Here is a 25,756-nt window from a genome sequence, read left to right on the forward strand (position 1 = left end):
ACACTGATTAAACTGTAGACTAAACTGCTTGTGGCTTTTCCATTGTTTAATTCAATTCATTTCGAAAGAGTGAAGACACTGAGGGAGAATGATTTGTCATGAGGACAGTAGTGATGTCCAGTCCCTGGGAGTCTTGCTGCACAGTCTGTTGAAGTGTCTAACTAAAATGCTTTCTCTCCACACTGATTAAGCCTGAAATGAGCTGATTTGAGTGGAACTAAAGGGAATCCAACTGTTTTTAAATTTGCAACCTTCCCTTTTCACACCGACAGTCAGCTCTAAGAGGAGTCTGTTAGTTTGTCATCTGGGTCATGTCCTTCTGTCATTATCACCAAAGTATTAATGTGTCTCCTTAATCAACCAGTTCACCTCTTATTTTTCAAATCCACATTAAACACAGCTGACCAAATATGTTGCCATGTGGCCTACTAAGTGACTCTTACAAATGCTGTGAATCCACCATAATGCCAGCAGGGATCCTGAAGAAGCAAACGGTTCCATCTGTTGGGAACTTTCACTAAGGATCTAACTCCTTCCCTCTTCCCCTCTTCCCTCCTCACATCCCTTATTGCTCCCTCCTTAAATTCACTGCTGCCCTCGTAATCATTATCCTTGCTCTTTGCCTTCCTTTTCCTCCCTCCATGTTAACCTTCCACTCATCTGCCTCCTCTCCTCGGTCCCACTCCTCCATGCCTCCATCTCTCCACCCAGGTGAATGACGCAGTAGGGTACAGTTGGCCCTGGGTATATTTTGTCACCTTAATCATCATCGGATCCTTCTTTGTGCTAAACTTGGTTCTGGGGGTATTGAGCGGGTAAGGGCAAGGTTAAAGGTCACTCGACACTAACGTCTCTTTTTCTCCTTCATGCCTTCATACTGAGCTCTGCTGGTTGTTCTTGCTGAGGGGAACTCTTTAGTTCTGTCTACTTCCTGCTCCTGACTCTAGAAGTTTAAGATGTTGCACACAGCATGTACAGGAATAGATTGTAGTAAACTGTTAAAGGTACAGTTTGAGGAGTATAAAGTATACGTACCAGAACACGTAGACAAGGAAAAGTGCTATCAGTTAGATATTTGCCACCATTGTGACATTTTAGATATTGCCTTTTTCAGAGGCAATAGTCAAAAAGTCTCACTGTACTACTCTTTTGTGTTGCTTCTATAGAACAGCACGATCACTATCATAAAATGCTCAGTTCTCTGCGCTGCTGGGATGCCACAAAACACTGTCATCTCAATTTAAAATAAAGAGAAACATCAGCCAGCAATGTAAGTTCAGGCTCTCAGTGGACACAGCCTAATATAACATCAAATGAAAGTTGTGTTTGTAGAACAATGAGAGGGTATTGACAAATGGTTTACAGCTTGCAGTTGGGTTTCAGCTTTTGGGAATACCCACCAACCTCCTTTTAAAAATACATTACTAGAATAATTAACGTCGAACACAAGTTTACATGCTGTAGGTCATGATGAAGTTTTGTAGGGAGGAGGTTTAGGAGAGTGAAGTGTCTCACCCGTGACTGACTGACCTGAATCTGACTCTGGATACCCACAGTGATGTGACAGCAGCATTGTGGGAAAAATAATAGAGGTCTATCTGGTCCAAACAGCTTGGGGGGTTTGGCTGTCTCACTCTTTGTCTGACTTCTGACTAATGATGCTGTCAACACACTACACAGCCTGACCTTTTACCAACTGCTTCCTCTGTGGAGTGTGTGTGGGTCTCAGATTGGCATAATAAGTAATAGCGAAACAGGAAGAAGGAGAGCGACGGACGTAGAGACAGCAGCATCAAGCGTGACAGTGTTTGTCCGGATTTGATGTAATATGTAAATAGAAAGAATGGGGTAAGAGAAAAGGGAGCAACAGGTGGGGAAAAAACAGAATTCGATGATGATTTAGGACAGAAAAATGAGTTGATAGGAACGGGAAAATGAGAGCGACGCCTCAGAGTTCTGCACTCACACACACACATACAGTATATACCCACGCTGACGCACAACAAATCAATGATGATTGGGTCTGCTGCTAATGTTCTGACAAGCGAGACAATAGCAGTTCGTCCTAATGCTCATTGATCTGTCTAGTGTGCGCCTGAGTGTGTGCGTGTGTGTGTGTCTGCTGGCTGTAGGTGTAATCTGAGGTTCCATCATTCCTCTAAATTTCACACACTCTCTCTCACATGCACACATTGTGTTCCAGCCTGTATAGATGTCAGAATCAATGGAAATGGCACATGGCAATTGATAGAGTTTCATTATGGATCCTGTTTTTGCTCTCCAGGGAACCATGAAAGTAAACATTACACACATGTTTAATTAAAATCTATGTAGACCTTGTGTAATATCTTTTTTGGAATATTCAGATAAGTCTGAAACTTCAATCAGGCTTCCATAGAAAGTCCCATTTCTCAAAGGATGGATCGATACTATATACGCAGCTAACAAGGCTGGATGTCCAAACCCAAGATGACAAGAGAACTCTGACTGTTTTGATACCATCATTCAAAATAGTCACGAGCGGGGACGTGCAAGCAAATTTTACTTGCCAGCGGACCTTTGATGTGGACTTGTACACCTTTTAACTGCAAATGTTCCCAGGTCTCCCAGCTCCTGTCAGCTCTCATCCAAATGACTTCTTTTTATACAATCTCCATCTGTGGCTCCAACTCGACTTTGACCTTCCCCAAGTGCAGCATTTAATCAAACGTCCCTTAATTCGATCTTTCTGTCCTGACACCTGGAAGTAATTTCACCAGGTTTCATCATAATATTTCAATATTTCACACTCTCCTAACGTTGATCTTAGTTGTCTTAAATCATCTTCGTTTATGTCCTCTTTGTCCACATCACTGCCCCGTAAGTGTAAGAGGCTTGAAAAAGAAGGCATTTTACTGTATTAAGAAGAATCAAGTAAAAGAAATCAGATAGCTTTGTAATAAATGGACTACTTTTACACACTTTTGACGAATTACAGAAGTTTTTAGAAGAGATGAAGCTGAGGCACAAAACAAAGCTCTGTATCTGTATATCTTTATATTGACCTACAGAAGAACCTCTGAGTGATGACGGAAAGAATGAGTTGGCAGACAAAAGGTGAGGAGCTCGGTGATGTGGGACGACCTCTGTGCAGAGCCACTTCTCCTCCAATTTGAGCAAGCTGAGATGGTACAGCTGGTGAGGGGTGCCCTCTCTGTCCCTCCCTCTGGGGTTGTACCAAGCACATTGCAACTGGGAGGAGGCCCAGCGGTGGACCCAGAACTCACTGCACAGCCTACAACTCCCAGCAGGCCTGGGAGCACCTGGGGCCACGTTGCCCTCAGAAAGTCACAGAAAAAATGAAATTGGAAGTGGGAGAAAGAAGGCTGTTTTGTCGGCTGTTGAACGCTTTGGGACTGAATTTACAGCCAGGCTCCTAGAAGTTTTACAATTAGCTGTTTTTTAATTGAAGCTCTAATCTGCGTGAATTTCAAATTACGGCCCCGTCATGACTAAATCACTTTCAGTCTGTGATTATATAATACACATTCCCTCCAGCGCAGACTTAATAATAGTTAGCATGCTTATCAACATAGAAACAGAACTGGATGTATCTGTTGGCAGCTTAAAAATGTATCGAGATGACTTGGATTGTTTGGGATGTGATTCCAGCTGCAGTTTGACTGACCGGACATGCTTTCATCTGTATTTGCATACTAACACCTTTTCTCCTTGGCAGAGCTTTTCTCTCCTCGCCTTCAATTTCTCCCCTCAGCAGGTTTTCCCTCCTTCCTGTTCTGGCTCTCTGTGTAATGATCTGTGTTATCGCAATCTTGTCACATGACTCGTTTTGCAACCCTTCAGTCTAGATTTTCAGATTCTTCTCCCCCTCCTCTGTTTCCGATCTCTCTCTATCTATACCCCCTACTGTCTACCCCTCCCTCCTGCTCCCCTCCCTCCAGAGAGTTTTCCAAGGAGAGGGAGAAGGCCAAGGCACGCGGTGACTTCCAGAAACTCAGAGAGAAACAGCAACTGGAGGAGGACCTCAAGGTAGGCTGTTCCCCTCTGTGCTTGTTTAATCGAGGCTCCTGCTAAAAGAGGACGGAACAGTCTGACACTAGTACGTGTTAAAATAATGTGCCCCTGTTAATAACTAAATCCAAGCAAAGCCACAAGATATGCAAAGCTAGATAGGAATTAAGGCAACAAACATAGAAAGCAGAGCAAACCTTATTCACAAGGCACTTTTTAAAGTTACCACATGCTTTAAGGATGGGATAAAAGACGAAATGGAAAAGACAGACAAGTAAATACATTACAAGAATTTTAAAAATCATAGTAAAATACTTTAATACCACTTTTCCAAGAGCAGGTTACCGGAACATTGAGAATGCAGAAACGTTTCATTGCTTTCAATCCCGCTTTATGTGTGTGTGAATGTAGGGCTATTTAGACTGGATCACTCAGGCTGAAGACATTGACCCAGAGAATGAAGAGGAGGGCATGGACGATGACAAACCCAGAAACCGTGAGTGCGACAGTGTGTTTGCGTGCGTGTCTGTGTATAAGTAAGAGATTGCTTACAGTATGTACGTCTTATTCATGAGTTGTTGTGTGGTGGTATTGGCAGTTTGGATTTTCTGTACTTAGGGTACAGTAAGGCATTGTGTGAGACAGGCTTGTTGGAATAATTCTGTTTATATCTGAAGGTATTTTGTCCTTAGTGCTCCAGCAAGTTGTGAGAATAACTGTGCATGTGTGTGTGGGTGTGCATACCTTTGTGTTAAATCCAGTGTTTGGTCTATAAGTAGTGAGCTCACTGCAGTCTCCATCACATGGCTCATAGTCAGTGAATGAACGACTGACTTACTGACAGAGTGACTGACTGACAGACTGAGAGGATTTTACATTGTCTGCTTGCTTTGGCTGAGAACCCTCTTGAGGTTTAAAGCCTGTTTAGATATTAGTGGAAAGTGTCAGACTGCAGCTAATAGCCTCTGGGCACACATTCACATAAGCACAACAAACACACTCACATATGCACACACACACTCTCTCTCTCTCTCTCTCTCTCACACACACACTCACACTGTAGGTATACACCCTCAGGAATGTGTGTACTTGTGTTCTGACAGAAATGTACACACACAAATTAACACCCTGTCTCTCTCCACAACACCTCCAGAGAGAGGCAGCCACACACGGCACATGTCTCCCCAGGAGTAGAGCACTCACCCCTTTTGACCTGAAGGTTTGATCTCAGGGAAGATAAGTAAAGCTTGAGAGAAGGATGGTGACAAAGAGGCAGTGATTTGATAATAAAAAAAAAATATATAGTGTGTCTGTGCTATTTTTTTTATATGTACTGTGAACTACAGTATTTCAGAATGGCTTAGAGCTCCGCTTGCTCACACCGATGATGAATGAATGATGCAGACTAAATATGCAGATGCAGAGCATGCAATCTGCATATATTCCACACACACGGCACGCTCATCGTCTACAAAGAACTGTGGCTCATTCTGAGAAACACTGATGACTGCCAAGGGAGAAAGAGAGACAGGAAAAAAAAGAACGATCTAATCTTTCAGTGAATCTCGAGAAATTAACATGGTCAAATGAGCAATGACCCAATTTGCATGAAAATGAGGCACAACACCCCTGTGGCTAATCCGTAAACTCTCCTTGTTTTCACCTGCTACGGTTGTGCTCCCGAGGGCCAATCAGTGTGGCAAAGACACATCAGCAGTGTGTGAGATATTGGCACGTGAACAAACAAATACACTGTGTGGCCTCCCAGTTGGGCCAATTTCATAAAATGTCACATCACGATAGTGAGGTGCTTCTTTCTGTCAAGGTCTACAAACTCTACATCACTGATGTTATATACAATATCCAGACAAGCCCACGTAGTTGTAGACACATCAAGAAAACAATACAAAACATGTAAGTGCTTGATCTAGTCTCGCCCAGTATAGACATGCACATATGGTTCTTACTAAAATCAAACACATTTGCATAGAAATAGCAATTGAAACTGTCGGTATCAGTCAGGTGCAAGATTGAGTCCATTACTTTTACTAAATGGTATAACTTAGGCCATTAGATTTAGATGATCTGACAAAATGATTGATGCGTATGATCCAAAGTTCTGTGTCAGAAAGATCCATCATCCCTCTGTTTGTGATGGTGGAAAATCAACTCACTTGCTCTCTTATTGCTCTGCCTCCCTCTCTCTTCGATGGATGGATCCTCCCGTGGGAAGATGAATGAGGGCAGTATGTCCCTGCTGACCGGGGCATTTTGCATAGAATAGTGCACTCACACAGACACACGTCCTGAGAGGGAATAGGAGACGCAGAGAATAGAGAAGATAGCATAGAGAGCAATGGAAGGGAAAATAGATGTAGAGATATGAAAGAGGGATAGAAATATATACACTAGAGAGTGACTGTGTCCGTGTGTGTGAGAAAAATAGAGACACAGAAGGTATCTGGGACAGCGAACAGATGGGATTTCACATCGTGAACAAGTCACACTAGTGACCACACACTCATACAGAGAGCACACACACACCTTTCTACAGATTTATCATCCTGTCTTTACATGAAGAGCTACAGGGGCGTAATGTTGATGTATGGTGTGAATAGCGTGTTCATATGAAGACAGATATTTTATAGTATGTGTTTTGTTTTTTGGGAGAGTATTAGATGTCACACGCTATATTGATTTTGACTGTTTTCAACAACAGCGTGAGTGAGTGCAAGCGTCAAGAGCCTGTAAAATATGGTGGTTATCATTTTTGAGGTCGCACTCCTCACCAACACACACACACACATGCACCTGTACACTCAAATACGATGGTATGATTTGAAAGGTGTTGAATTATTTCTGTATATGTATCAGATGATGTGTTTCCTGTACTCATATGTGTCTGTTTCCTGTCATCTCAGGGGGCATATTGTATGTGCGTGTTTGTGTGTCCTGCATGCTCTCACCCTCTGCCATCTTGTTTTGCATGCTGTCGTCTTGTTTTGGCATCCTGCCACTGCTGTCTGTGGTAGGAGTGTCTCCAGCCCACCTGGGTAAGAAGACCAGTAAGCTTGCCTGGTTCAGTCACTCTACTGACTCTCAGGACGGTATGTGTGCGTCTCCGTGTCGTGCGTGTTTGTGACATGTGTTTCGATGTGAATTCAGTCGTAACTAGACATGTGTTTAAATGAAGACCACTGTGCTGTCCCTTTCATGGTGACAGTCATGGAGATTTGTCAGTATACGTGTCAGAAGTGTAGCCTGCTTTTTGCTGTCACTATTTTCAATAGGTTTAGTATTTTGCCTTTTTCAAACTCAAGTGTCAGCATACTTTGGACGATGCGTTCGGGCTGTCTGTTTTTCTGTCTCCTCCTTCTGCCACCATAGAGGTACATCTGCCTTTAGGATTCAAATTTCTGTTAAACAACCTTATTACCTGCGTCCTCCTTCATGGTCACCAAAGAGCTACAGAGAGTAAATAGAAAAAAAACATAAAACAAAACAGGTGTATAAAGTTGAGTTGGATTGGCTGCCTCGTGTGTTTGCTGTTGGTTGTTGTGACAAAGGAAAACTATGCTATAACAGTATTTATTTAATCAAAATACATGTATATATGTGGTCATCATCCCCTCTCTGTTTGCATGTGTAGCGTTCATGTTCATGCTTATATGTATGTTTTTCACCAAGAATGTGAGACCCTGTGGCTGTTTGTTACAAGCTTTTGGTGTGTGTGAACTTTTGAATGTGGATCGTCTGCAGTTTAGTCAAAGCTTAAACGATCCATGTGCAGTAATTGGTTAATTTAGTGGATAACCGTATGATTATTTAATGTATGAATGCACGTGTGCGTAGCTGCTTAGCTGTGCGTTTGCATATATGTTTGTGTATTAAATGTTTGCTAGATTTCATGCTTCGTATCTGTGTATACAGGTTTTTTTGTTTGTTTTTTTCTGCTGCTGTACAAATGCGCTTGGACAATCACATCTGAATCGCTGGAAAAATGAGCAGAATTCAACAATAGAATGACCCCAGCATGGAGGAGTACGCTGATGAATGCACAGGCTCACCGTGATGTAAATAGTGTGAGAGGAAGGGGTGAAGTGGGCAGGAAACAATAGCTGTTGTGTTGGCCAAGAGGAAGAATAGAGAATAGGATGGGCAAATGTATTGTGCTGTGTAGTGCTCAATGAAAACAACACAGCAACCTGCTTTTGAACGTTGATGTCCTCAGCTCTTTGGAATACGAATACTCCCAGTCAGTTGTTTCTCTCTCTCTCTCTCTCTCTCTCTCTCTCTCTCTCTCTCTCTCTCTCTCTTTCTGTTGTGTAATTTCTTTTTTCTTGAGAGAATGAGCCAGTTCCAGTTTCGATACGATGACAAAGTCTGGCAATGAAGTAGAGATTAGAAGATTAAATGGTGCAAGAGAGAAGAACGCAGTTATGCAAGTAATACATTTCAAAGTATAGTTCTAGCTGGAGCAATGAAATGAGCTGTGACTGTAAAGAGGAAATGCCATTTTTGCAGAAGCAATCATGTTTTGGTTTTTTTTGTGCAACAGGTTGTGTACTGTATGGCCAGTCATTTCGGAATGTACAGTGTATGTGCATTCCCGCGTTTGTTGTGATTGTGAGTGTCTGTTTGTGTGTATCCATGCGTGTGTGCGCTTGTCTTGCTGAGCCGTGATCTCTGTCCCCCAGGTAAGAGCCATCGTTTTCAGTCTCTGCGTGGAGCCGTGAAGAAAAACGCGGCTTTCCTTCGTAAGGCGTGTGCGTCTGTCTGCATGGTCCAACACTAGTTAAAGATTTAATGGAAACGTGATTCTAGACATGCAAGCGGACTGCACCCTCTCCTCTCCTCTCCACTCCACTCCTCTTCCTCTCCTCCTTCTGCATTGGAATAAGCATCTTTTTCTTCCCTCTCCAGAGCTTCAAAGCTAAAGGGGGCAGTGGCTGCCTCTCAACACTGTAAAGCAGTTTGTCTTATTGTCTTCCTCACCTCTTTTGTACACCATATTATATGATTATCATTATTATTATTATTCCACTGAATAACAATCTAATCTCAAAGCCATATATATTAATGTTGTCTCACAGTAGAGACTTGGAAGTTTGCCACCAATTACTATCCATGCTGCTGGCAATATTGCATGTCTTTATTGCATTAAAACCTTTACCATGTGTCATGGCCCTCAACATTTAATTATGTTTAATTGAAAGCAAGAGCTATCAGTACAGGGAGGGAATGAGGAGGTAAGGACAGGAGACTTTCTGTATTGAGATGCAGCCATTATTTTCCTTCATAGGTTTGTAGGAAAGGATACAGTTCGCATCTGCCTGACTTGTCTGGAAAGAAAGAAAACAAGAGGGCAATGTCATCACAGAAAACAACTGGAGCGCGGTTTACACGCTGCACATGACATCTTAAAACATTTGACATTGTGATGTCACAGTCCTCTCCTTGTTGTTTCAGTTTCCTTTCCCAGAAATCCCCCTGCCTTGCGCTAGCCGTGCTAGCTCTGATAATAAAAGATAATGGAGAAATGGCTTTAAAATTTGAATTTTAGCCTTTTAATTATTTTCACCTGGCATTTGCCATATTGTTGGGTAGAAATGTAAGATAATGGTAGTCCTGTTCATTCACCTCTGTTGAGTACTCGCAAGATGTTTCTGGATTTTTAATCATCCCCAATATAATATGACAATTGCCCAGTGAGAAAAACACTAAGACTAAAATTCAAAGTCTTACAATATTGTATTAAACTGCATGAAAAACCTCATGTTTGGAATGTTTGGATTAGGATTCTTTTGATCAGTTTTTATTTAGGATTAGTACTGCTTTAAATATCTGAAAATGACTTCTGGAGATGATGGCAAGGACAATTCATATCTGATTTGAGGTCTGTTTCAATACCCTTAGATCCGTGCACTAGCACACAAACACACACACTTTTTCCCCACTTTTTTACACTTACCAACATTGGTAAGAATGAATGAATCCCTCTTTAGTGCAGAAAGCGTGTGACCCTTCCCTGTCTTTGTAATTCCATTCCTCACTCCATCCATTTCTCTCCCTCTCATGCTCTTTCTCCATCTCCTTCTGTCTCTCAGTGTCTCAGGTCTTTGGGGTTTGCTCTAACAATAGGTATTAAACTAGTTCAGAGCTCCATTGAGGAGAAGGCACCAGGCTGGTTTTATATTTGAAAGGCTTTAGCCTCAGGAGAGACCAGAGGGCCCCGAGTGCTTTTAACTAAGTAGCATAGCAGCAGGTGGCACGTGTCGAGGTGAGGGAACAACCAGCGTGTTCACAGCAGAGGCCTTAATGTTCAGAGAGACCATCCTGATCTCTGCAACAACACAGAATTCATCTATCACCAACCATGTGGCAAAGTACATTGTTCACTCACTGCAGCTTACTTTGATGTCTTATGTTAGCTAAGTGCTTACAAGCCAGCTCAGGATATACAGCACTACATGAAAAATACAGTTTTTTTAAACCTATGAATGCTGCAACTCTTATTTACTCTTACTTATTTATGTTAAATCCATCGCTAAAAATCCTTTAAAAAGCTGCCAAACTGAACTAAGGTGGTTCACAAATAGATATTTAAATGTTATCTTTGTCAAAACCGTAAGATTTTTCTCTAATGTTTCTGTGTACAGTGAGCACTTGGAATTAGGAATGGCTTGACCACTGCAGCGCCCATTAGCTTGGCATGACCGACTGCATGCCTATACATGCCTGCTTTGCTTTGCTGGTTGTTTATTTGTTAGGCACAGGTCTTTAGTCAAGGTCATATCATTTGTGTAGGTACATAAACTACACATTCACCACATTTTTTGTATGGAACTTGTACTATGAACTTGTGTATTTCTAGATATCCGATTAGCAGAGTTGCATGGAACACTATAAAGAGTCAGGAGCAGTGCAGAGGGGCTGGTGTCAGGGTTGAAAATTGTATTTGGAAAGCAACTTCTAACACATATTATGCAGAAAATGTGTTCCTCCTGGAGCTCATATGACCTGCTCATGTTTTTTAAAATGCCCCCTCGTCTTCAGTGCTGATCATGATCCTTGTTTTCATGCTAAGGCTTGTTTTGCACGTCTATTTTTTTTTTTTTTTAACAGTGGATGTCTTACTTTAACACAAGATGCATTGAGATTCATATGCAGTATCTGACTCTGGTACCCAGAGGGTGTTACAATAAGTGTTTGAGGTGACAGTGAGGGAAGTGCAGCTCATTCCCGCAGGCAGGCAAAGACTGGCAGAAGCAATAAAAAGCAATGTATCACTTTATATCAGTCTCTCAACCAACCATCCCCACATTCATCCCTGTTTTACCTCTCCCTCCATCCATACCTCTCTTAATGCTTCCATCTGTCACTCCCACCAACCGCACCTCTCCATGTTTGTTCTCCCTCTTTTTTCTTCTTTAACACTTTTCCATCCTTAACTGCCAATTCATATTACTCCTAATCATCCTTCCGTGTTTACACATCATTACACTTGTCCTTAAATAAGGACAATATGACACGTTTGCAGTTTTCTTGTGGCTTTATAAACAAGTAAAGATTGGGCTCAGCGAGCTGTCTACCTGTTTACACATCTGCCAAAAAAAAATGGATTAGGGAGTTGATTTTCAGATGTTTACATTGTCATAAATCCTGCCAGAGCTCTCACAGCTTGATTAAAGTTTAGAAGCTGAATAGAAAAGCATTTCAAGGTCTCTTCAAAACCTTGGCTGCAATTAAGCCCCATCGTCCCCCGCAACGTTTGCAGACCGAAGACCAAAATCTACAGCATGTTCAGCATCCCTATGAGCTATAAAACCACAAAAGGGTTTTGTTAAGATTAAATTCACCCGGAGTTAAGCAATCCCTCATCTTAGAAGTTGAAATCCATCCTAATAGCCACTGCTGTGGTTGTGTCCCAGGATCCCTAAATGGTAAATATTGCTAGGATGGTAACTTAGAGTGTAGTTAGTTCAGGCAATCAGTGCAAATATATATAATGTTGTAAAAGATTACTTCATAATCTTGTGAAAATCAGATTTTTTTAACAGTGTTTGACCCAGTCTCTGGATGCACTTTGTAGCCTTTAAGTGTGTGTGTTGTAGAATGATGTGAGGATATGCAACCCATGTCCTGTTAATTCATCCTTCTTTCTTTCTTTTTCTGTCTTTTTTTTCCCACATCTGTCATCTCTTCTTCTCTGTCTCTCAGTGAGCATGCCAGCCAGTGAGAATGAATCAGTGAACACAGACAACGCCCCCGGGGGAGACGTGGAGGGGGAGACCTGCTGTACCCGACTGGCGTGAGTACCACACCTCGTCTCCTCACCCATCCCCAGCTCTCTCAGTCAATCCTTTGGATGACCTCTCAGCCTGCCTCTGTCCTTCACTGATCTCACAAAGCCAGTCCTCTGCCTCATCAAGATCACAGAGGTTTGGATGAATTCATGCACTAGAGGAGAGAGGTTAGAGGAGAGAGGAGTAACAGTGGGTTGGCATCATACTCCAAACTGATCAAATTTTGATAGGGAGAACTTAGGTGGATCTGAAGAGAAAACTAAACAGAGGTGCTGTTCCCAGAGGCAGTCTTTTTCATTTCCACAGCCAATAAAAGGGCTTTTTTCCCCAAAAAAGTGTGACCTTGTTGAGACGTAGGTCGGGCAACGAGGAATTAATCCTAAACTAAACCATTGTGCCTTATTCTTTTCTTGCATACTTCAACTAAACAACCACTATGAAGTCTGTAGTCGCTGGATCTTTAGTTTTTAAGCTGAAAACCGTACATTTTAATCTTTTTAATCTTGCTTTGTTACATCGTAAAATAGAAATTTGTCATCACATTCTCACAAACTAAGAAATACAGGTGTATAATTTGGACAGTGTGTGTTGCTAACTTTATTCAGACAGGGTAATGAAAAGGTTTCATACATCACAGTGTTACAGAACCTTGAAGTGTGAAAGAATTTGAAAAACAATTTTTTCTTGTCAGTGACATTTTTCTTTACTGAAGGCTTTATATAAATTCATTTGCAGAAGAAGAAATGAAAGAGCTCTAAGTGCCTGTTTACCCATGTGGTACATAGAAAGCTTGACCATCATTTGGGACTTCACAAAAAGCAAAAAGCAGGACATCTTTCATGGCTACATCTCATTAGTAATCCAGTTTTATTTCCTTTTCATCTCTCCGTCTCTTCTCTCTCTTCCGTGTGTTTGCTGGTGAAGTGCTTTCCTCCTCCCCTGTGGGAGCTCACGAACAGCTGACTCACTCGCTCCTGCTCCCCCCTCTCCTTTCATTTTTTACATTATTCAAACAAGTGCGTTACTTGCTTTCTTAAGACACAAGGCCGCGCAGGAGCCGTGACCGCAGCGGGCCCACTTCAACACACACAGGCAAACACACCTACATACAGAACTGTTCATAACTGGGCACATAACAGAATAGAATAGAATTGAGAAACTTAGAGTATAAAATGGGCAAGTTCGAGGTGGAATCAGACCGAACAGTAAAGCTAGGAGGCACACTTGGATGGCACACTGTTGTTTATCTGTAATCTCGCTGTCCATCTGTTATTTTGTCTTTGTTATGTTGTTTGTGTTTATTTGTCCACTGTCAGACCAAAACAACTCAAAACAAAGGATGTGTCATATCTGAGTCTTCAGGAGGTACCACAAACCAATGCCAAATACCAAATAGAAGTTCAAGTGAAATCATCATTTATTACCTACAAATTAGCACTTTGTATCAGTCCATTTGATGCATATGCCAGTCACTTTTTCTATGTATTGATTAATCCTTTTGTGTAGAAAATGTCAGTTATAAAAGTGCCTGTTATAATTTCCGGGAGCCAAAGACGGCATCTTCAAATGTCTTGTTCAATCCAACCAACAGTCTGAAACTTAAAGATATTCATTTAAATATCATATATGAAAAGAGAAGCATCAAAGGCTCACATATCACAAGTTGGCTCCAGCAAATATTTGCCATTTTTGATTTTTAAACATAGTTTAAACTGTTGCAGTGCTACTATAAAGGCAATTTCACCAACTAATTACTGTGCTTTGACAAAAAAAATCTTCAGCTTTTGGCCACATCTCAGGATTATCATCAGTGGGTGCAGTTTGCTCAAGCGCTCACTTCACCATTGTGTGTATTTAGAATCAAATATTTAGGAAAACAATGATAAAAGTTCAATCACTACGTGCCACTATATTCTGTATTATCTACTCTACTATAATTTATTCATTGGCCAACCTCTAAAACGGCTGAAGAACAAAGCTGATTTGGTTTTAAAAGTCACATAAAAATGTGTCGGTCTGCAGCATCAATCTCGCTTTTTATTGTCCACTAAGGGGCCCCAGAATTTACACCTGCAGTTCTGAGTCTTGAATAAGTGACTCTGTAATCTGACCAAATGTATAGTAAACCTTGCCAAGGCTGGAAATGAGGGCCCTCATCCTTCCTCTGTGAGGCTGCATCAAGATTGGCTTCTTCACATTGCTATGGAGACAGACCTCGGGGTAGGAGCTACTTCGACGCCAGCTGATCTCATAATCGAGACGGACACATGGAGAGAGGAGACGTGAGCACTGTCAGCCTCCATATCCAGCCAGTCAGTCATTTTATTCTTTCGTTCAGTCAGTCAGTGAGTCATTTCATTGCTTCAGTCAGTCGGTCAGTCAGCCAGTCAGTCAGCGGGTCAGTCAGTTCATCCGCTTTTACAGACAAAATCAGTCCACGGTTGCTCACAACACCTGTGTCTAACAGTATGTGGTTCTACTGCATTTTCTGTCCATTCAATATGTCAAAATTAATATAGAAGCAATAAAATTATATTTAAATGTGAGAAAGGGAGCCATAAAGACACTAACCAGTACATCGTTCAATTTGATCATCGCATTAGTCAGTTAACCAAAATTTGTACTATTTTGTGCATCAGGTTTCCTTATGATTGTCACTTAAAATCACACATTAACATTATAGAGTCAGCCCATTGGTCAAATCATGAACATGAACATCTGAACATGACAGATTGACATACTTTGATATGTTGTGGAATCATATTCTCTTCTCTTCTCTTCTCTTCTCTTCTCTTCTCTTCTCTTCTCTTCTCTTCTCTTCTCTTCTCTTCTCTTCTTTCCATAGACAATGTCTTCCATGATCTCTTGTCCTCAGTACTTTCTGTATGCACCTCTTGCTCTTACAGTGGTGAACAATCAACAGACATGAATGACGTGTTTTGTTCACACCAGGGCTGATTGGAGGAATTCCAAACCTGCAGCGTTTTTTTTTTTTTCTTTTGACTGGATGCCACTGTATGCTATGTGTTTGCGGGGGGTGATTTGTTGAAAAGTTGGGTGAACATAATGAGAAAACACTGAGTGTAGTTCACCCCAGACCCTAAACTAGCAAATGTGTACTTGGTGATACAAAATAATTGCATCTCAAAGGTGCAGGAAATGCTGGACGCACACAGCTCAGTTGATCAAGGAACACATTTGCTAAGTCATTTGTGATAATGAGGGAAGCCTTTCCCCTTTATCCCTGTCAAATCACCCCTTTCATGTTGTGTACCTGTCTATGTGTGTGTTACGTGTGTGTGTGTATAATCCATTCTGTTTTCTGTGTTCCAGAAATAGAATCTCCAAATCCAAGTTCAGGTTAGTATATGTCGTCAACCATAGTCTTTTGATTCACCTGCTCTAATGTCTCTACTACTGTGGTATTTGTATAGTCGCTGGATGTGTGTATGTGTGTATGTGTGTGTGTTTCCTTTGCACACTTGCACACAAGCACACATAGACAAACTAACATAGCAATAGACAGTCTTTAAAGAATTAGTTCCACGTCTCGGGAAATACTTTTTCTTTCTTGCCAAAAGCTAGATGGGGAAATTGATACCCCTCTCGTTAGCTTAGCTTAGCACAAAGACTGGAGGCAGGACACAGCCAGCCTGGCTCTTTCTAACCTGTGGGGGACTTTATGTGCCAGACAATTTCTTGGCTGGATTCGGTAACGTCCTGGAGTCTCTATGAAGTTAGGATTTTGTTACCTTTGACAGAGCCAGGCTAGCTGTTTCTCCCCATTTCCAGTCTGCTAAGCAAAGCTAACCAACTTACGGATGTAGCTTTGTATATGACAGACAGATACTGGAGTGTCTTTCCCAAAATGTTGAACTATCCCTTTGAATTGGTCATTTTCAAAACAGTGAAATGTTTGGTCTTCAGCAGGGACAGAACAGTTTTTTGTATAGTCACGCAAAATATTTTCACAGATAACAATCACGGACGTTAAAAATGACATGTCTTTCAATGTAAGAGCGCATGTCCGCTTGTGTTGTGTTGTGAGTTGTGTCTCATGTAACATTCAGTGTGTGCATCATGGCAAAAGCCGCTGTGTGCCATAACTGACTCTAAACAGCTCACACACACACACTCAAACAATAGACTGCTGAAACATGAATTTTGTATAGGCAGAGAGGGAGAACACTTCCTGGTGAGATCTGTTTGAAAAGAGGCCTCGCAGTTGCAGTTGCAGTTGCAGGACATGACAAATCCTGCAAACAGGTCTGATGGTGTGCGGTGCCAGTGGAGAAATAATGGATAGACACTCACATCAGAAAAAGAGAGATGCTCGATTAGGACAGTTGTGGTCTGGATTCATTTTGTTGTGATAAATGAAAGATGATTGGTCTGTGATGAATTAAAAAACACTCTCTGGTCATTTGTCTTACAAGAAGGTGCTTTATTGCACTACTGGCGCCAGGAAGCTGACTCCACACACTAGCCTAGTCACATCGACTCTACTGAGGTCTGTAAAGTCAAAGTGAGATTCATGCTGCTCTGCTTCTTCGGGAGTCGAACAAAAAACAAGGTTGATCGTCTTCAGGCGTTGATGATTTCTCTCATTATTCAACAGGACAGTTTCAGTTGTCTAATCGTTGGTATGGGCATAGGTTAAAAAAAAAAAAAAAAAAAAATGGCATGACCCTTGGACTGGTTCACATAGATGTGACTGCGAGGCGTGAAGCTGGCAATTACCAGAAACAATAACTTTTATTTCAGCAGTCGAGGGCAAGGAAAACGCAATAGACCTTGTGTACAGCACGACGCCAAACAACATGTTGAATTGCCTAAAAAGACAAAAAAACACGTTTTATACGCGAAGATGAACCACTTCTTCCTTTGAAGCAAGAATTTCCCTTGAAGTGAGAATCACAAAATAACACATTTCAGTTTAAATTTGTGCTTTCAATCACTTTGTAAGAATAAGCGTTCCTCTTTTTTTCCCCCTCAAATGGTGCATATCTCATTCTGCAACAAAGCTCTTCATACTGGCTTCTTCTTGGTGTGAAACGTCTTTGAGCATGACTAACTGTTCCACAGCTCTGCTCTCAAACAACAGACAGCCACTGGCCAAAGGATGATGTCGTCACTACTCCGTTGACAGACTAATTGACTCTTTCTTTTTCTTCTTTCTCCTCCGCTGTTTGTTTTTCACTCTCTTCACCTGTTTCTGTTGATCATCCTTTGTTTTTTACTTATTTCTTCTCTCACGGGCTCTCGCTCTCCTCTTTCTTTTCTGCCTCGTCTGCCTCTCTACACCTTTCTCCCTGTCTCCGACCTTCCCGCCGACCTTCTTTCTGTCTTTTTCCCACGTCTCTCCTTTTCCCCCTACCTTTCCTCTCTCCCATCTTTCCTCACCTCTCCATCTCTCTCTCTCAATCTCTGCTTCTTCTTCTTCAGTCGATATTCTCGGAGGTGGAACAGGCTGTGTAGGAGGAAGTGTCGGGCGGCGGTCAAATCACAGGTTTTCTATTGGCTTGTCATCTTCCTGGTTTTCCTGAACACTCTGACCATCGCCTCTGAACATCACCAGCAGCCTCAGTGGTTAACCGATGTACAAGGTATTTAACACACAGACAGACAGACACACACACACACACACACACACACACACACACAGAATGCACCTCTTTTCATTGTGATTGCACTAAATTGTTCACCTTTTTGTGTTGTCTTTCCTTTTCCACCTCTTCTCTTTTGCCCTACCTTGTCACTTTTTATGCTGCCCTTATTGCCGTTTTCCAACCTCTTCCACTTTCCTCCATTCTTTCTCTCCTTTCTTTCCTTCTCCTCAGACATAGCGAACAAGGTGTTGCTAGCACTCTTCACTGGTGAGATGCTGTTGAAGATGTACAGTTTGGGTCTGCAGGTAGGTCACTAACAGTACCATGATTTTTCTTAGCTCCATGGGTAAAGATTGCATTTTTATCAATTGTGTTTGTCAAGAGAATTGTTACTTAAATTTCACATTGCTCTTCACTCCCCACAGGCGTACTTTGTCTCGCTCTTTAATCGTTTCGACAGCTTCGTAGTATGTGGAGGAATTCTCGAGACCATTCTGGTGGAAACCAAGATCATGTCTCCTCTCGGCATCTCTGTGTTGCGTTGCGTACGCTTGCTGCGAATCTTCAAAATAACCAGGTTGATACAGACATTGTTAACATTGACAATTATTGAACAGAATTTTGCTGATAAAGATTGTTTGTCCTTCCACACACACACATTTGAAAGTCACCTTTTGCAGCTGTTGTATTACCAAATGTACCCAGGATGCATGATCTTGCACTAAATAGAGAGGAAACAGGGGAAACAAACTGGGAGACATAGTCAAGTGTAGTGTGTATTTGTAAGGGATAAATGCACGCATGTTAACCGGACTTCTCTCCCCCAGATACTGGAACTCCCTGTCCAACCTGGTGGCCTCCCTGCTAAACTCTGTTCGCTCCATCGCATCCCTGCTGCTCCTGCTCTTCCTCTTCATCATCATCTTCTCCCTGCTCGGCATGCAGCTCTTTGGGGGAAAATTCAACTTCGACGAGACCCGCCGCAGCACCTTTGACAACTTTCCCCAGTCTCTGCTCACTGTGTTTCAGGTAGTGATCCTACAAATGCCCCTGGTCAGTTTTCTCTTCCATCCTGGTCTGTCTTCCATTCTCACCTTGTGTCCCTCTTAGGCGTCTTTCCAATGAAAAGGATTTTCAAATGAGATTTTTAGCCCATTTGTCTCTTTCTCCACAGATCCTAACGGGAGAGGACTGGAACTCTGTGATGTATGATGGAATCATGGCGTACGGTGGACCGTCCTTCCCCGGCATGCTGGTCTGCATCTACTTCATCATCCTGTTCATCTGCGGAAACTGTATCCTGCCACAGCAGAGCCATACATAAAATAACTACACAGAAGCCTAAAGGGGATCTGAAGGGAGGTGGAGGAGTGATGAGTGATCAGATTTCTAACCTCTATTTAAGATGCAGTTGCAGGAGGGAAGAGTGTGCTTTGTGTGTGGATACATTCATGAAGCCAACACCATTGGCTTCATGGATGTATCTCTGCTCAAGCCATAGAGAGTTCAGAGTCTTTCAGATGCAGAAAGGTTGCTAATTGTTCTCTTAGCCAACCAGGATTATTTGCAGCCAGCCACACTGATGATCTGATGGATCAGCAAGATCCTTAACATCACCCCTCTGAACAGATATCCTGCTGAATGTCTTCTTGGCCATCGCTGTGGACAATCTGGCAGATGCTGAGAGCTTGACATCCGCCCAGAAAGAAGAGGAAGAGGAGAAAGAGAGGAAAAAACTGGCCAGGTAAAGCGAAAGAGAAGGAAAGACAGGCTGCCAGTTAGCTTAGGAAAACACCAAAAAACGGGTCGGAGGAGAGAGGGAGTGGGAGAATTTGGCCTTTCTCAACAGCATCAAGGGAGAGCTTTAGCTTACAGCATCCTGGATTGTCAGTAATGCCCAGAGGCATTTTAGGATGCTGATACGAGAGCCTTGAAATCAAAGGACTAAAAATGCTTAACAATTAGAACATGAACTATTAGGTTTTTAAGACAGGCTGACATTTGCCTGCTTTGCTTTTCTGTCTAAACCAATTTTATTGGGTAATTTTAGCGTCTCATTGCCTACAAAGGTCATTTGTCAGCAATGGTAATGTGAGATTTTAGTGCTGCTGAGGAAGATAGCGTTCCCCTCAGTGGCACAAATCATTAAATGTCTCCTTCTTGGGTGCAACCTGTATTGATCTGAGGAAAAAGTGTGATGGAAAACAACCATTTGCCTGCGCACCATCCTTTTGGTTTGATTATAACAGTGCAGCCACCCTCTGTGATTGAAATGCACCCCAGCATTGACAATCTAAGTGTTTGTTTTGTCCCTCTGCTGTTAATTTATATGTGATTCAGTACAAATCAGTGGATTAACATGGGGCTGTCGCAGCGAGAGATAAGATGTGGAGAAAGAAGTTAAATGTCCGGATCCCCTTTTTCCTCCCTCTTTCTCCAGGTTGGCCAGTCCAGAGAAGCGTCATAACAATGAGAAGCCGCCCCTTGAGGAGGAGAAGAAGGAGAAGATAGAGCTGAAGTCCATCACTTCTGATGGAGAGACCAACACTGCTACTAAGGTGCACATTGACACACATATCAAGAAAGACTGAAATAGCCACAGACTTCAATAAGTGCACATAGCAATTTACTGTGCATGTAGTCAAAGCCATGAAAGACTTGAATAAATGCTGTCCCTCTGCAGATTAACATGGATGAGTACTGTGGAGATGAGAGTGAAGAGAAGAACCCATATCCTGCCAATGATTACATAGGTAACACACATTTCTTTGTGTGACTTTGTGAAGGCACCTGTACTTACAGACCTCAAGCTCCCACTTTTTCCCATGACTTTATTTCCTCTCCTTTACTTCCTGCTTGTCTCCTCTTACCTTTTACATCACTATTATCGTTTTCCTTCCTCTCAGTCGGAGACGATGATGATGATGAACCAGAGATGCCAGTGGGCCCGAGGCCGCGGCCACTCTCCGACATTCAGCTGAAGGAGAAGGCCATTCCCATGCCCGAGGCCCGCGCCTTCTTCATCTTCAGCCACACCAACAAGTAAGAGAAGTCTTTCCCCTCTTCCTCCCTCTCGTCTGTTTCTTCTGATCTCTGGTTGTTTCTCTCTGTATTTTTCCATCCTCTTTATTCCCATCTCTACATGTTCTGATCATATCAGACTTCCTCTTATTTTGTAACAGGGGACTCAATATGACTCTCTCACTCTCTCTCAGATTCAGGGTTCTGTGTCATAAGATCGTCAACCACAACATCTTCACCAACCTCATCCTCTTCTTCATCCTGCTCAGCAGCATCAGTTTGGCAGCAGAGGACCCAGTCAAGAATGACTCCTTCAGAAACCAGGTAACACACACAATTAAAAAGAAATGCACTAAAGTGTGGATACAGTACATACGCATTCAACGCTGAATATACATTAAGGTTAGACAGAATTAAACATTGTAGTCATCATTAGTTGCCCACACACATTCATTCTGTGCTAAATGGATTATAGCCGACAGCAACATATAGAGGAACCAAAGCTTATTGTGACTGGCCGGTTACACTTAATGGGATTTCTTCCAGAGTAATGCAACTGCGATTAACTTCATGTTAAGAAGATGTGAAACGCCTGTTAAGCTTTGTTGTCAATTTGACTCTTTTTTTTCTTGTAGGTAAGTTGACAACTTAACATTGTAGTATTTGTTATGTGCACATACATCAAAGAATTCTGTTTATTACATTATTATGTTCAGTTTTAGTTACACACATGTGCTCTGGGTTCCAAGGTCAAAGTATAAGAAATGTCATTTAGTGATTTGCACACAGCTGCAGAGACTGTATATTCAGCCTGAAGCCAAACTCTAAAACCCCAAAACATGTACTATTTATATTTATGAAGGATATATCTGCATTGCAGCTGTATACACTAATAGAACACCATATTGTTAATGTTGTTTTGTGTTAATGGGTGTACTGTAATTTGTGCGCGGTAGTCTAATGTAAAAGCCTGAGCAATGTGTGCGCTGTATCTTTTTATTCTCTATAGTGAGCAAGACAAACCCCCTGGGGCCTAATAAAGATCTGTTTTATTGTATTTTTCCTTGGCTGTGCTATAGGCGGCTGTATATTAGTCTAACTCAATTAACCTGAGTCTGAAACTTTAATGAAATGATACATCCTGTTTTTCAGATGCTGCTCCGTTTTCAGAGCCTATTTAAGTCAAATCAGAATTCATTATCTTTAGACCTGAACCTCAGCATTATTATTTCAGTAAGTTGTGGAGTCAGCCAGGACTACAGCTGACCACAAGTTCATTTTCAGTCCCTGAGGAACTGCACTTCCTCCTGCTTCTCTCTTTACTTCAACTGTGTAAACAATTCCATGTAAGTCTAGACCAAGAAATCATTGTGTTGATACCGGTGGAGCTGAAAAAGTGGCGTGAATGCCAAGTTGGTTTTCACCGAGTTTGGTTTTGAAGTTTGCTGATCTCAGTCAGCCTTGTTGTAGAACCTGAGTTCAGTCAATGTTGTTGTGGAGTGTACTTTAGTCCAGCAGTGTCATGGAAATGGTCCTTTCTAAAATTAAAACAGAAAGCCTTTTCAGGTTGATGGAACTTGGTGGACTTTTTTAGCTCCTACTTCAGAGTAATTTCTCCTGAAGCACAAGAGGAAGCCTGAGTGACACAAGTGTACATTGAATGATCTAACACATGAGCCATTGCAGCGCCGGCGACCGCCATTTCTAACCATCTGTGTAGTTCTCAGGGGAGCTCCCTGATTCAAAGTTCCTGTTTGGCTGTCCCCAGAACTGTTTGGTTTGAGAAACACTTAATGATGCTCTTTGTTGTGTTTTCAGATCCTGGGCTATGCAGACCATGTCTTTACTGGACTCTTCACCATAGAGATCATTCTTAAGGTAGTATTTAATGTTTATGATGCAGGATAAGTGGACCATATAATCTGTAAGTGCTACAGTATGAGTTTGCTTTCATATGGTCCCAATCTTTCTAAATATTTTCCACATGTAGGATCCATTGAGGCTACAGTTTTGTTGCTGCAAACAGTCTTTGATGTTTATTACAATCTGGTGATTTGCTTCATGAGAAGGCTTTGCTGCATCAGGACAACAAAAACAGAACACAGAGAATTGACTTTCCAGTGGCTTTAAGGATGCATCCTTGGACGTAAACCCTTCCTTAAAGTCAAAACAGAGACTTGCAGATACTATTAAATCCCTGTTCGCTGTCCTCGACATGGTTCATCATACTAAGCTGTGATTTGATCCGTCTTTATGTAACTCTAAAGTATGAGTTTTGACCCCTACAGATGACAGCCTACGGAGCCTTCCTCCATAAAGGTTCATTCTGTAGAAACTATTTCAATATTCTGGACCTGGTGGTGGTCAGCGTGTCCCTCATCTCCTCTGGAATACAGTGAGTGCAATATCGTGTTTTCGGATGCATGTTTTATACTGTTGTCCCATTTGAATTGATACTTGAATCATTCGCCGCTTTGGCATTTTAATCAAATGTTGCACGCAGATATTTCTAACATTATTGGCCAACAGCTCCAAGCAACATCCGCGGTGATTCTTATGATATCATTAAACATACATTTGTGTTATTACATGTTAAAAGCCTGGACTAGTCAGCCAGATAATGAGTAGTTCATGAGACACTGGTCCAGTCCAAGAACGCACAAATCAAGTTGTAAAGTGGCTAAGTGGGGAAACGTTTTCGTTTGTAAATTACCTCATGCTTCACACTTCTCTCTGTTCTCTAACAACTTTACACTTCATTACTCCCAATCCCCTTCTCTCTTTGTGATGTTTATTAAAATGTTCTCTGCTTCTTGTAGCAAATAACTCCTTGAAATGCTGTAATATTTTCTGATGTTTAATATGCTATACTACACTCTCTGTCTCTAATGCTTAATAGACTAGACTTCTCGACGTAAGTCCATATTAGCCCGTATTAATAACCCCCTTAACAGACCTTCACCTTAACTATGTAAAACTGTCACTCTTTTCATTTGGTATTTCTATAGCCTTGGAGAGTTTAATCGAAAATCAAGACTGTAAACTGCGATGTTATCGGCAAGCGTAGTAGTTTGTGGGATTACGCTGTATTGATAATTAATGGGTGATTTGTTATTTTGAACACATAATATGCTTTTGCATGTGATGCATACCAAAATGCTTCTTCACCGGCATTCAGCATAATTGATGTCCAACCAGAAATGGTTGGGTTTGGTAGGCCTTGGTAAAGTATTCATGGTCCTCTTAACAATGTAGTCATGTTTTATCTCCAGTAAATGTTAATACATTTGTTTATCTATTGTTTGTCATAGATTTGGGGAGAGATTAAACTTAGTTATATTTCTGGATAAACTGAACTCTCCCAGGCTATAGAAATGACACCTGAATGCTAAAACTCAGTGGTTTTTGCCTGTTAAAAGTAGTTTGTGCGTGGGATTTTTCTTGAATACATCACAGTCAAATTACTTGTGACGGTGCTGCATTTAGCAGAGTCTTTCATCTGCTTTTTACTGCAGTTCCAATATGTATCCTACCTTTCCTTTGGTACTGTTTTGCTGTTATTTATACCCAATAATGAAATATCTCTGGGGATATATCATATGTCTATATATCTCTCTTACCATGTCTGTGTTTATGTATGTGAGCACACTGAGGTTAAGCTGTAGAAGAGCAAGAATAGAAATGTTTATAAGGAAGCTGGTAATTTAATATGCAAATGGAAACCAGTCCTAAAATAAATTATAAGATGTATAAAACATTAGCTGTCATCCTGTATAATATAGTGTGTGGACAGCATGGCACATGGCTAACATTAGATATGATACACTTAATATACACCTCTTATCTGTGTCTATATGGAATCAGGGGTGAGGCACAGCCAGCATATTCATTTTACATAACATTTAAAAGTTATGTTTGAAAGTCAGTTGGCATTTATATGAATCGTACTGTCGCTGGACGGTATCTCCACAGCTGGTTTGACTGTGATGTTATGCTGATAACATCCTACTCCACATGAACTACCTTTAAACTTTACCTTCCTGTGTAAAAAGTTGCACAACGGGTCTTTTCCTTCCTTTCTGTTTAAAAGCTGACACAGAGTAATGTCACTGCCTTTAAATCACTTCTTTAACCATCTAAAAAGTCACTCCCTTAAAGACATACATTGACATTTTGAATACGCTTTTTTCCTTCTACCTTTGTCAAACTTCGGGAATCAGTTTTCCTCAGTTACCTGAATGACTGGCTTGTTAATTGAAACTGAAATTAAAGGAAAAACTTCCTGGCAAAGCTAGGTTTTTATCATGTTTAATACCCGCTTACATCAACAAGTAATAATTAGACTTGGTAAGCTTTCAGATTACCAAAGGACCATTGTTAAAGCTTTTTCCAAACATGAGCTGTAAAATTCAAAATGTCAAGGTATTCATTTGTTTCTTTTGGTCAGTCTGTAAAAAGATTTCTTTTGAACCACTTCCTTTTAAAGGTCACACTGTTTGACCTTTGGCTTGTACTGACACTCTCTTACAGCACAATGTTTGCTTGTAAATGTCTGTTGTAAATGTCTTTGTGTTGGTCTATCTGTGGTGTACTTGTGTGTTTGTTCAAGAATCATGTGTGTGTGCGTGTGTCTGTGTGTATTGTACTGTACTGCATTTACATTTTTTACTGTAGTATGTTGTATTTACTATTGTAGACAGTTTATGTTAAAACCATGTTGGCTGCCCCATAATGACACAATCTATGATTGTTCGTGACAATGTCCAAAATCAGAGCAGGTATTACCAGTTAAAGCAGTACAATAAAAGC

At 41.4% G+C, this 25,756-nt stretch overlaps 1 protein-coding gene across 12 annotated transcripts in view; it reads left to right on the plus strand.

Moving 5' to 3' along the window:
* The window catches only part of cacna1c (calcium channel, voltage-dependent, L type, alpha 1C subunit), a 176,736-nt gene that overhangs the window by 122,948 nt on the left and 28,032 nt on the right, over window positions 1-25,756 (plus strand). For 6 of the 12 annotated variants that reach the window (XM_076722869.1, XM_076722874.1, XM_076722870.1 and 3 more), the window contains exons 9-25: window positions 3,942-4,029; window positions 4,423-4,507; window positions 12,232-12,322; window positions 15,651-15,677; window positions 17,763-17,923; window positions 18,158-18,231; window positions 18,352-18,503; window positions 18,754-18,955; window positions 19,101-19,221; window positions 19,556-19,670; window positions 20,367-20,484; window positions 20,610-20,679; window positions 20,833-20,968; window positions 21,142-21,271; window positions 22,766-22,825; window positions 23,236-23,342; window positions 23,847-23,861. In XM_076722869.1, the coding sequence (XP_076578984.1) occupies window positions 3,942-4,029; window positions 4,423-4,507; window positions 12,232-12,322; window positions 15,651-15,677; window positions 17,763-17,923; window positions 18,158-18,231; window positions 18,352-18,503; window positions 18,754-18,955; window positions 19,101-19,221; window positions 19,556-19,670; window positions 20,367-20,484; window positions 20,610-20,679; window positions 20,833-20,968; window positions 21,142-21,271; window positions 22,766-22,825; window positions 23,236-23,342; window positions 23,847-23,861 (1,752 nt within the window). Of the gene's footprint in view, window positions 1-711; window positions 816-3,941; window positions 4,030-4,422; window positions 4,508-12,231; window positions 12,323-15,650; window positions 15,678-17,762; window positions 17,924-18,157; window positions 18,232-18,351; window positions 18,504-18,753; window positions 18,956-19,100; window positions 19,222-19,555; window positions 19,671-20,366; window positions 20,485-20,609; window positions 20,680-20,832; window positions 20,969-21,141; window positions 21,272-22,765; window positions 22,826-23,235; window positions 23,343-23,846; window positions 23,862-25,756 lie in introns of all 12 variants that reach the window. The other 6 variants (XM_076722880.1, XM_076722872.1, XM_076722879.1 and 3 more) reach the window with 4 other exon arrangements.

Source organism: Chaetodon auriga, chromosome 22 (assembly GCF_051107435.1).
Source record: "Chaetodon auriga isolate fChaAug3 chromosome 22, fChaAug3.hap1, whole genome shotgun sequence".
Lineage (NCBI taxonomy): Eukaryota > Metazoa > Chordata > Actinopteri > Chaetodontiformes > Chaetodontidae > Chaetodon > Chaetodon auriga.